The sequence below is a fragment of the Triticum aestivum genome, chromosome 4B (assembly GCF_018294505.1).
Source record: "Triticum aestivum cultivar Chinese Spring chromosome 4B, IWGSC CS RefSeq v2.1, whole genome shotgun sequence".
In the NCBI taxonomy this organism is placed as follows: domain Eukaryota; kingdom Viridiplantae; phylum Streptophyta; class Magnoliopsida; order Poales; family Poaceae; genus Triticum; species Triticum aestivum.
This window is the reverse complement of record NC_057804.1, coordinates 518572131-518584794: the sequence shown is the minus strand read 5'-3', so window position 1 is coordinate 518584794 and position 12664 is coordinate 518572131. Positions and strand designations below refer to the sequence as shown.

The 12664-nt window shown below is 47.9% G+C and overlaps 1 protein-coding gene and 1 long non-coding RNA gene across 2 annotated transcripts; one reads left to right on the top strand and one right to left on the bottom strand.

Annotated features, from left to right (window-relative positions):
• The first annotated feature begins 2011 nt into the window (after window positions 1-2011).
• LOC123093042 (putative pentatricopeptide repeat-containing protein At1g02420) lies at window positions 2012-4261 on the top strand. The gene is made up of 2 exons (XM_044514916.1): window positions 2012-3776; window positions 3869-4261. Exon 1 carries the CDS (start codon window positions 2119-2121, stop codon window positions 3667-3669), a length of 1551 nt encoding a protein of 516 aa, XP_044370851.1. The 5' UTR covers window positions 2012-2118; the 3' UTR covers window positions 3670-3776; window positions 3869-4261.
• Window positions 4262-7028: 2767 nt separating this feature from the next.
• LOC123093041 (uncharacterized) lies at window positions 7029-9283 on the bottom strand. The gene is made up of 2 exons (XR_006445011.1): window positions 8569-9283; window positions 7029-8224 (listed from the first exon to the last, which is right to left on the bottom strand). It is a non-coding gene; the product is annotated as an uncharacterized lncRNA (long non-coding RNA).
• Window positions 9284-12664: the final 3381 nt, after the last annotated feature.

Genomic DNA, 12664 nt, shown 5'->3' with positions numbered 1-12664 from the left:
TTCTCGCTAAGCAGGCCTAGCGTCCCATTGGCACTCCGGATAACCTTTCTGCCAGATTGTTGAAGGCTAAGTACTACCCCTCAGGCAACCTGCTGGATACGGTATTCCCCAACCATGGATCGGCGGTCTGGAAAGGTATCCTCCACGGCCTCGAGTTGTTAAAAGCATGAATTATATGGCGAGTTGGGAATGGTTCAAATATAAGAACCTGGAGGGATCAATGGATCCCGAGGGCATCGTCTTTCCGGCCTATAACACCAAAGCGCACGTCCCGCCTAAACCGAGTCTTTGATTTCCTAGATGGGAATGGTACATGGCGGCTGGATAGGCTGACGCAACACTTTTGGCAGATGGACATTGATCACATTCTGAAAATAAGAACGTCCCCAAGGCAGCGTTGCGATTTTATCTCCTGGTTCCCGGAGAAGAATGGGCGGTTTTTAGTAAAAAGTGCCTATAAATTGGCTACAAGTGCTCATGATGCAGCCTTTGCAGGAGGATCATCTTCAGAAGCACCAAATGGCAGGAGATCAATTTGGAACTGCGTATGGAAAGCATCGGCGCCACAGAAGATGAAGATAGCGGTTTGGAAGGTGGTGACCGGGGCCTTGCCGACTGCGACGTGCAAAAAATACAGACATGTCTCTAAGCGATCTACTTGCCCACTATGTGGTGTTGAGGAGGAGAATGAATTCCATGCCTTAATCACATGTGATCATGCGCGTACTCTGTGGATAAACATGCGCGCAAGATGGCCTCTCCCGTCGGATAGACTGCTGATCAATACCGGCAAGGCTGCTCACTCAATGCTCAGATCAGGTTCGAGATATGGTGATCATGCTGCTATGGTGTAGGCAGTTGCGGAATGATTGCTCACATGTCAAGGATGTACCATCGGTGGGGGCAACAATGGACTATCTGGACAGTTATTACAAGTCTATTTGGCTCGCTAGTCGCTTTACCATGGAAGAAATACTAAAAGCAAAAAATGCCGGTCTCGGAACAGATGATCGACACATAGTACAAACAGCCAGCACCACCATGGCCGGCTCCTGGGCCGGGGACTGTCGCACTATCCATTGATGGATCCTTCCGGGAAGCAGATGGTTCGGCAGCGACCGAAATCGTGTTGAGGGATGGGTCAGTTACGGTACTGTTGGCGGCTTATCGCTCTATGTTTAACTGGAATGACGCTTTGGAGGCGGAGATCCATGCTATCATGCAGGGTATGGCTTTGGCCATCCAACACACAATACTTCCGGTGGTTGTGCAGTCCGACTCGGCGATTGGCCTCTGAGTGTTGGCTACTGATGGCCTCACCAAATCAGCATATGGGCATCTGATCCCGGAGATTAAAGAGTTGATGAAGGAAAGGGAGTTTTTACCTCAGAAATTACATTGTAGTCAGAATAGTGTAGTAGATTGGTTGGCAATATAGCCGCACCGAGCGAACCACGGCTGTGTGGGTTCACTCGGTTCCACCTTATATTGAGGATCTTTGGCCTCTCGATTGTAACACTGTGACAATGCAATAAAACTCCCTTCTACCCCGCAAAATAAATAAATAAGTGCTTACAAAACAAGTGTTCACTAAATACATAATCCTATTTATTTACACGTATAAATTAATATGATCAGGTAAATCACGGGTTACCTATTAGAATATTTTACTCCTCGGCAATGAAATCACGTGAAAACATGAAAGTAGTTCATGTTGCAAAGATTTTCCAATGCAGATGTCTCGCAGCTTTTCGTAAAGACATTTTTTTTATAGACAATCTTAAAGACAAAGATGGTGTGCCGTGTGCGGCCATGCGTAGTGTCGGCCTTTTTTGTTACGGAATGTTTGCAAGAGACTGGACGTCGTTGTGGTATTGGGTCGTAGTGGTCGTAGCCCAATGGCCCAAGTGAGGAGCCACGAAGTGAATACTCAGATTCCACTCTAGCCCATCACACTGTTCGAGCCGGCCCGCTCCTGCTGCGACCGCACGGCACGCACCATCCCTCTTTGCATTCCCCTTCCAAGCTGCAGGCTGCAGCCTCCATGCCGCTCGCCCCGCGCCGACGCCGCCAAAACCCTCCCCAAAACCTCCGACAAACGCCGCCCACCTCCCAGAGATGCCGCCCAAGCCGGCGAGGCGGGTGTTCCAGTACATCTCCTCGCCCCGGAGGCCGCCGCCGTCCCCGCTGCCCGCGGCCCCCGCCGCCGGCGAGGCCACGGCCTCCGAGGCCGACGCCGACTCGGTCTACCAAATCGTCACGGCCGCGCCCACGCCGTCGGCCATGGAGTCCGCGCTCTCCGCCTCCGCCGTCCCGCTCTCGGCGCCGCTCCTCGACCTCGTCCTCCGCCGCTTCCGCTTCGCCCACGGCGATCCACTCCGCGCGCTCTCGCTCCTCTCGCTCGCCGCCGACCGCTGCGGCGTCGCGCCCTCCCCCTACGCGCTCGACACGGCCCTCTACGTGCTCGGCCGCGCCCGCCGCTTCTCCCACATGTGGGACCTAGTCCAGTCCATCCACCGGCTCTGCCCCGACTCCATCACCGCGCGCACCGCCATGGTCGTCCTCGGCCGCGTCGCCAAGATCTGCTCCGTTCGCGAGACCGTTGCCTCCTTCCGCCGCCTCTTGCGGCTCTTCCGCGGCCGCGAGGGCACCGAGTCGGCCGACCTCTTCAACGCGCTGCTCCGCACGCTCTGCCAGGAGAAGAGCATGTCCGACGCGCGCAACGTCTACCACGCGCACAAGCACGAGTTCCAGGTGAACCGCCATACCTTCAACATCCTGCTCTCTGGGTGGAAGTCTTCGGAGGATGCCGATGCGTTCTTCGCAGAGATGCGAGAGCACGGCATTGATCCTGACTTGGTCACCTACAACTCTTTGATTGATTGCCACTGCAAGAACCGAGGCGTGGAGAAGGCCTATAAGCTGCTCGATGAAATGCGGGGGAATGAAATTGCCCCCGATGTCATCACCTATACGAGTTTGATTGGCGGATTGGGACTTGTTGGCCAGCCTGACAAGGCTAGAGACCTGCTGAAGGAGATGCGTGAGCTCGGATGTCACCCGGATGTGGCGGCGTACAATGCCACAATACGGAACTTTGTTATAGCGAAGAGGCTTGGTGATGCGTTTGCGTTGACGGACGAAATGGCATCGAGGGGACTGATGCCGAATGCAACGACATATAACCTTTTCTTCCGGTTCTATTACTGGGCGTATGACATTGGTAGCGCGTGGCTGTTGTATGAGCGGATGCGGTCTGAAAGATGCTTCCCCAACACACAGTCTTGCATGTTTATCATTAGGTTATGTCATCGGCATGGTAAGGTGGCAGAAGCACTAGAGCTGTGGGGTGATATGGTCGAGAACGGGTTTGGGTCATTCACCTTGGTGTCAGATGTTTTGTTTGACCTGTTATGTGACGAGGGGAAGCTGGAGGAGGCTGAGAGGTGCTTCCATCAAATTACTGATTTGGGGCAGAAACCCAGCAGCGTTTCATTTAGAAGAATCAAGATACTTATGCAGCTTGCCAACCGGGAAGAATCTATTGCCGGGTTAACTGAGAAAATGGCTCGGTTTGGACGGCTGCCGCCTGAGGATTGCCAAAGAGTTCGTCACCCTGCTGAAAGCACACCCGATGGAGATGATACTGATGTAATAATAGCAACTTAGCATGTTATTCATATGACGGGGAACATTATTTGATGAGCACAAATTTGGTTGACCAGGGAAATAGTTGAATGCTTCTGAAGAGTTCATTGTACTATTATCCTGTGGAGGTAAACCTTCTAGATTTCTGATTTCATATGAAGATATTGGTTAGTCGTTTTGCTTTCATCATTTCTGATGACAATATTGCCTCTCCAAACAGGTATGAACAATTCAGGATGTTATTGAGAGACAATCAATGTATATTGTCAGATTATTGTCATTATTATATATAACTTTCCTGAAAAAATTCATACAGTGGGGGACGTCTAGCCTGCCTGTTGGACCACATGATATTACACCACTGTCCAATCTCTCATATGAAATTGAAACTGCATATGGTGTACCAACGTTATGACGAGCGTAGAATTGGAAGTTTGGAACTACTCCCTCAATTCCGATTATTTGATGTGTTACCAAATTTTGCAAAGACCAAGGAAATCCTGCGATTAGGAGATTTGGAGGATGTCAGCCAAATTTGTCATCCCGCTCTGCTGGGAGTCTCATTGTATAAAATGTTTTTTATAATTAATTCAAGCTCTATCTTTGTCTGAAATAAAAGTGTGAAATTAGAGGGAAGGAAAGCAAACACTTTGTTGTCTCTCGATTTATCACTTTGGAGGTGCTCATGAACCTGTTCTGCAACAGAAGATGTGACCTTTTTATTTTTTTGTGAGTGACCTGAAAATGGAAGTATTAACTTGCTGATATGAATAGCCAGTAGCGCACTTAGGGACTGAATGAATGTGCATCGCTCTACATGGTTAGCTTGGCTATTGGGGCAAACGTCAGCCATGGGTGGTTTTCCCAATATTTTCGATGGATTTTCCCAATAGTAACATGCAGATCACCGGAGTGGCAGCTGCGCTCTTTGGAAAACTAGAAACAAGGCGTGTTTTGATAAGAAATGGATTTGTTCCTCTGCTGGTTTGTTGTGTTCCTTAATGCAGGGCAGATCTGCATCCTCCGGTGGATAAGCAAGCACTGCTTTAAGGCGCTGAGGTTTTTCAGGCGCTTGCGCTCGGGAGGCATACGAAGTGCAGGAAATAGGTCAGCCTCTTGTGCCTGTTCTTTACTACAGCAGCTCACTGTTGTGATCCATAGAGATTGAGCGAGGTGGGGATGAAACTAATACATCGTCTCGTACGGTACGGGCCCCTTTCTTGAGACAGAAATTGTGTTGGGCCATGTTTACCTCCGATCTTGTGCGCAAGAGAATGAGATATATTAAACACTGAGACCTCATTCCGTTTGGAGGATTTTCATAAAGAAAATATAGGAACAAGGATTTTAGAGGAAATTTCCTAAAGATGCATTCAGTTTGTAGAAAATATGTACTAAAATTTCGTAGGAATACTAATAATTTCCTATAGATGCAAATCCGGCCCCCTAAATGTTCGCGGAAGCGCCTGGTCTGGCCAGTGTCCAGTTGTGTTCGTTTTGAGTCTCTATTTGTTCGTCCATGCAGCCATATTTTTCATTTTCTCCTTTATATATCCGGTCACTTGCATGTGATTGATGGAGATGAAAAGGGAGAAAAAGAAATAATAAAGAAAAAGAAAAAGGTTGTCCGTGGTGAGCCGCGTCCTATGTGTAGAACTGACCGGGCGCATCCTCGAGCCCTCGCGTTCTCTTTACATTTGATCTGAATATGAGGGTTAGCGGATAATCCAGACGTACAAAGACGATATAAAGGGTTTGATTGGGTCATTTTTTTCCTTCTCTTTTCATTCGGTCACTGACCGGGTGTCCGAGGACGAGGATTTGAGGAGGCAGGGTGTAGATGGTCAATTCTGGCTCCGAGTTTATTGCTAGTACGTTTTTTTTTTAGAAAATTGTTGCTACTACCTCTCTCTCAGTTTATAGGGCGTGCGTGTACCCCTAGGTCGTCAATTTGACCAACCTAATACAAGTCATATGTTACAAAAAATATACCAACATAAACTTCGGAGTTTCTACTTTCAAAAGGTATAATTTTTGTGTTATATAGTTTATACTAGGATGATAAAATTGCAACCTAGGTATACGCGTAGGACTTGTAAACTGAAACGGAGGTAGTAGTACGTGTGTCTGCTCGTATTCCATTCCGCCTCCTAGAATTCCAGGAACAGAGTTATTACCCACCCAGTCCACCGATGATCTCTTACAGTACTAGTAAGTATGCGCGTGCAATGCACGTCTTGAGTAAAATATGTTCTATTATGAAAATAATAATTTTATCATAATGTAAATCTACTTCGTGAGAATCTGAAATCTCATGCAAAGAGCATATAATTCCTAATTCCTAAGTCATTTAAATGATTGGAAATATTTTGCTTTATGAATCAACATGCCCACGTCCATTGTGCAACAACTGCCAAAGATAATTAATTGATTGATACAAAATCAGTCCATCAAGAGAATTAAATTATGGACCCAGCTAGTGCATCTCGGAAGCGGACGCCATCACAACACCTCGCCGGCAACCATGGTACCATATAGATGGTCATCATGTAGACAAAACGTTTGTCATGTATCACAATCATGACCTCTGAAACTGCATAACTTAATTCACATGTTATTCAGTCATCATTGAATCTAAAATGAACTAAATTTGAGGTATAATATTTCCAATCAAGAGAAACATACCTTCAATCTTATTTTCTTCTAGTTGGTACCTACGAATGGGCCACTGGGGAAAAAGATATGCAAGTGTGTGTATAGAGACAATGAAAATTAGTAGGTTCCACATGAGCTGATCAAATGACATAATTTTATCAGAGTTCTGAGATATCAGTTTGTACATTTAAGAAACAAAAGATTGCTAGTTCATACAGAAACAAACCATCAAGATGCATCAATATGACATCCTCGCCCCTACGGCTGTACCAAGAAATGTCAGGTACACGTGAAACCAGTCACAGAACTCGGTAACAGACAAATCAGATGCACAAACCACTAATGGTGGAACCACGCTTACTCATAAGCTGAAGGCCCTTGGCAATGTAGTTCATTTGTGGGCTTTTAGTGTTAATCCTCCGATGGCAAGGTATTTGCAACCTGTTATTTCAAATAGCATGCTTCTCTTGTGAACTTTCACAATAAAGCACATACCCAATTTTTAATCGTCTGGAAATTAACAACATAACATTGGGATTATAAGTCGAATTCCTCTTAGTGAGAAACAACAAAATCCAATAGTAGCTAACATGACCATGATGCTCCTTAATGTGTATGAAACTAAAAAAACAATGAAAATCTCCAAACCATTATGAACTCCTAAGTTCAATATCATTATCATCTTGAGCTTAAATAGGCTATAATTACTGGTTTATTACTACATGGAAGGATAATAAATCTTATAATTTCATGAAAATATAAGTTGATAGTACTACGATAAAGGATCAAATTATTAATTTATGGAAGTTCATTGCTGCACAAATAGACTGCTCTTAAGATTTATATGACCAACAAAAATGGACAAGAGATGCAGTAAAAAGGAATCCATAAGTTGATGACACGCACCTTCAAAAGTTTTTGCATATGTACAACACTACAGAAGCCCAATTTTTTGCTGAATGGACCAAACTATATAGCCGTATAGCAATCTCAAAGCTCTCTCACCTATCTATAAAGATCGAGATCCTCCAACGTTGCTCCGCCTACTGGCTACTGCAGAGGGACATGATGTGCGTATACCCCATTAGTAAGCCATCCGATGGCAGAAGCATTCACTCGCAATGAAAAGAAGCGACGCTTCGGCCCATCAGTAGCCCACAATAAACACAGAAAAGAACAAAATGGATATCTCCTTGTTCCCCTGGAATTCCCCTTCTCCGCCGTGGTCGAACGAGCTCTCGGCGCATCCTCGCCATCGCCATTCGTTCGCAAAAGGAGCGGTGGACAAAGAGCAACACATGCAGCGGGAGCCCCCGTGGTCGGCGGCGGCCGGGATACAGAGCAACACGCAGAGGGAGCACCCTAGTTGGAGGCGCCCAAGATACATGGCAGCACGTGCAGTGGGAGCCCCCGTGGTTGGCAGTGTCCAGGATACAGGCCACGCGCGCTACATGGGCTCCGTCCTTCATGCGGGTCTAAGGGCGTCCAGTTCGTCGGCCTCCTCGAGTCACCACCCGTGGTGGATAGCTCGGTGTACGCACGCAGCAACCCCACGTCGAGCACCTGCACACCCATCTCCATGGTGGTGGTTGGCTGAACCACGCCGTCGTTTTCGCACCGCTGCAGGCCGATTAGCTGATAACTGAATCTAGTTTTCAAACTTGTCAACTGAATTAGGCCATGTCTCTGTAGCATTCCACTTGCTACTTGTACATTTCAGACTTGATAAGGATAACTGAATTTTGTTTGGCAAAAGAGATTAAGCATTGCATTTCCTTGCACAAATAAATTGGCATGAAGTAACCTTGCCATCGGCGGATCTCTTGTTCGTGCACCTTTTCCTGACCCCAAAATGCCCAAGCTTCATCTGAATTTTTAAATTCCATGCCAACATGAGGTACCAAACCGGAAAAATATACCTCTGCAGTGGAAAAGTAATCATGAGCAAAAAACTTGTGCAAGTGCCATATTTCAGGATAAGAGAAAAGTAAACGTGATTCTTACTAAAAATTGCACAGACCTAATGAAAATAAGCAAGAAGTAGGAGTTCTGTTGGGACAGCTAAATCCATCTAGTGTACAGAATGAAATTGAAAAGTGGTGCTACTTTCGTATTGGAAACATGGTACTATGTGTTAGCCTCTTCTTCCATCTCAATGGAAAAAATACAACCGGCTGATTATTGGGAAATAGGTCGATCAAGTTGAAAGCACTATTCAAAATTCTGTCAGTTCTAATGACCTATTCATGGGAGGATGGTACGCACCAGATAGAGAAGAGAGCAGGTCGTCCTCACTCGGCTGCTTCTTCCATGAATAAAGGGCAGAGGTTGATCAACTTGAAAGCAATATGATGTTCCCGATTCCATCAATTCCAGTGAGCGATTCATGGGGAAGATTGCAGGAGAAAAGCAAACTTCAGAATTACGTACAAGATTGCAGAAATCAAACTTCAGAATTGGGTACAAGATTGAAGAATAGAGCACTTCGTTCTCCGGCGATCGATTCCTTTACCAGGACGCGATTGAAGAACGGAGCAGGTTGTTCTTCAGCGATCCACTCCTCACAAGAACGCGCTCACCCGCCTACGCCACTACTCGGACCAGGCTGCTATGTTACCGGCGCGCGCGCCGCTTGCCGCCGATAGGATCTCCTGCGCCGACCTAAAGCCGGCCAACACCATGCCGATCTTCGAGGCGTCGGCGTAGTGACAGCGCAGGGGCCTCCACCTCCGTCTCTGCTGATCGCGTCCTTCGTGCTAACGCGCGACAAGATCGAGGAGATCAAGGGCACGGCCGCGGCGCATGGCGCGCTATACTTGTCGGCGTTTGTGGCATCATCGGCCGAGCTCCTGGGCACTGAGCAGGCGGGGGAGGCATGGGGCGTTTGCGCGATGGGAGGCTGGTCGACGTCGAAGTCACCGCTGAGGTCAGGCGTGGGGTTGGAGAGCACGTAGGAATAGGATATGGTGGGTCGTGAGGCGACGATTGCGGGGGATTTTTTTTAGTCGATTGCGGGGGACTTTTCGTCTGCGGGCAGAGTTTTCGTCCGCGGATTGAAATTGCTAAGCGCACTTCTCGGGAGGGTTATGATTATCTCGACTGTTAGATCTAAATGAGTGAGTCTGATTGGATGACTCTAATTGCTTTAGGTTATTGTGTGTACATTAGATGGGGTGCCCACAGCGATGAATATGTTTGCTTGTTTAATAGTAGTAGAGATATAAGCACTCCCAATTGTCTCGGCTTCTCATCCCATTCCCAGCTGGAAACGCACGCATAATGCCGAAGCAGATCCTCCACGACGCCCACAAGGAGCACCCCTGGTGCTCCGCCCCGTCGCTGGCGCTGGCTTCCGCTGCAATGGCTGCGGCTGCAACGAAGCAGGTTTCCGCTACCGCTGCGACGCCTGCGACTTCAACCTGCACGAGTTCTGCGCGACGTGCCTGCCGACCGCGCTCCTTCCTTTCCACGGGCAGCACCCGCTGACGTTCGAGCCGGCCGTGGCCTCCGACGATGGTCGCGTCTGCGACCTGTGCGAGACCCTCATCCACGGCATGCACTACGGCTGCCGCCCGTGCGGCTTCGACGTGCACCCTGTTTGCTCCCAGTTGCCAGCCGCGGCTGTCTCGCCCCTCCACCCGGAGCATCTCGTCATGCTCACAATGACCCATCTAACCAAGTGCACGCACCGTAGTGCCGTCTGCTCCTGGCGCTACCGGTGCAGTCCCTGCGGAGTCAACTTGCACCCCAGGTGCCTGCTGGGGTCTGGCAAGACGCCGCTTGGCATTCCCAAAGCAAAAATGCTAGACATACAAAGACTTACACGCTTTTACACGCTTCTTCCATCTAACAAATCACAAACCTTCCCCCCCTGATTTTCAGGGGGGTGGGCCGCCCCGCTCACCTATTGACCAATCAAGGTTAACCATCCTGTAAAAGCCTGTAAATCGTTTGTACGTGTAGCATTGCCGTTCAAAAGACAGCCTGTTACGCGGATTCTTCTTGTGATGAAGCCTCCGACTTGGATTGAACGAGCTGACGAGTGATGAGTGTTGAACATCTGAATCAAATGGCGTGCCCCCGCAAAAAAAAAGAAAAGAAAAAAAGAATCAAATGGCGTGGTCTCCAATCTACAGCATGCCCTGGTGTCAGTGAGTTAGGTCATGTGGTCATGCGTCGTGTCTGTTTGGTCAGCTACATGCATGTTCGGCACCTCTGTATTTGTACTGCAGCTGCTTGCGCCGATTCAGCTCGATTTGGAGTTACTTTGCTAGAATAAATCCTAAGAATCCGGAATTAGTTTCCTTGAAATTCAGAGGAAATCATTCCGAGATTTGCTTCATAAGTACTTCCATTATCGAATAGAATTGCTTCCAAAATACTGTTCTGCACATGGAAACTACTACTCCCTCTGTAAAGAAATATAATAGTCTTTACGGAGGGAGTATTAGACTACTTTGCCCTTGGTTGATCGGGCGCTCAAATGCGGAACTGTATAATTATTACTGTTCGAAAAAAAATCAAATTAATAGAAAATTCGCTATTAGTGCAAATCTTCCATGAGTCCATCCCACGATCAAATGATCACAATCCTATCGGCCACGGCAATGCAGCTGTACGATGGGACTCCGGTAGAGTCATCTCGCCTATATTGCGTTTGATATTCTTCCTTCCATCCCGCCTCCTAGAATTTCGGGAACGGAGATGTCGGCATACCGGCCGGTGATCTCTGTATATAAGACTCCCGTCTGGGTACCTCACCTCCAGCTCGCACGCATAATGCCGAAGCAGATCGTCCATGACGCCCACAAGGAGCACCCCCTGGTGTTCCACGACGACGGCTTCAGGTTCCGCTGCGACGGCTGCAACTGCTACGGCGTAGGCGCCCGCTATCGCTGCGCCGCCTGCGACTTCGACCTGCACGAGCTCTGCGCGACCTGCCAGCCGACGGCGCCCTTCTCCTTCCATGGCCACGGCCAGCACCCGCTCACGTTCGAGCGGACCGTGTTCCCGGAGGACCCGCGCAGATGCGACCTGTGCGCCGCGCTCATCAAGGGCATGCACTACCGCTGCCGTCCTTGCGACTTCGACGTGCACCCGATCTGCTCCCAGCTGCCGAGCGCGGCACTGTCGCCCCTGCACCCGGCGCACCTCCTCGTGCTCACCATGGCCGCGCCGGCGAAGTGCACGCGCTGTAGCACCGACTGCCTGTGGCGCTACCGGTGCGTTCCCTGCGAGGTCAACTTGCACCCCAGGTGCTTGCTTGGGACCGAGCAGACGCCGCTAAATATTCCCAAAGGCAAATAGGCTGTCAACTGCATTGTGGACGTGTTATGCATGCGTGATGCATCAGGTTAATTTGATTGTCGAAGCAGTGATGTCTGTTGAAAACTTCCGATCTCATGTCGTGTGGCTTCTGTCTGGTCGGTCAGCTACATGATTGTTGCTTCCGTATCACTTCCTAGATGTATTTGAGATCAACATCTACTTTGGTTGATCACCCCCTCCGTTATTTCTTTGTGAGACTTGTGATCTCGCGGACGTGAGCTGGAAGGGATGGCAAGCAAATATTCTTTTACGGCAAGTTTAGTTGGTAGGAGATGGCAAATCCCGTCGTTTTTAGCGCAAAAGTTCTTTCTCCCACAAAATGCCATGCGTTTGTGAAGAAGTTGCCATCCCATGCAACAAAACTTGTCATCTAAAACTTTCGGAAATGTCGACCCCTCTCAGCGAACGTTTGCCAACTATTGCGGTCCTTAGTTACAAGGTAAACTCTAGTTAGTTGCCTCCGGTGACGGCAAGTGGCACACTATACATCACTAGGGAGTTTAGAAAAAATGCTAGACATACGTGTGGACTACTTAATTGAAAATTTAATTCGGTTCCTGCACTCATCTACACCCAGTGAACGGTAAAATAAAAAAGTCTGTGCTTCTGCGAAATTGGAATTTCAAATCCGAATATATTTTGAATCATTCGTCCAAGTTACTGATGGTTTTCACTGTTGTGTTCACACATTTATTTGTTTGAATTAGATGCCATGTTAATATGTCTTATAGTTCCATACGTAGTTTACTTCTAGTCTTCGAGATGCAACTGTAGTATATTGTACTTAATCTTATAGTATACTCTCGGGAGCTGGATCCTCTAACTTAGAGAAGGGAAGTCACGGTGCTACAGTGCTCGTTTAGTATAAAATGAAGAAGAAATATTACAGACTATTAGCAGGTTATTTACTTTTGGTAATTACTGTAGATACAAGTAAGCTTGCACGTGCAATGCACGTCTCCATTATAAACACAAAAATCGTGAGATTTTTTCTTCAAATTTAAATTAGTATATCGTATGGTAATAGTCTCTA

Bases quoted from the DNA above. Each gene is read 5' to 3' on its own strand.
- LOC123093042 (XM_044514916.1), top strand. From the start codon at position 2,119: ATGCCGCCCAAGCCGGCGAGGCGGGTGTTCCAGTACATCTCCTCGCCC.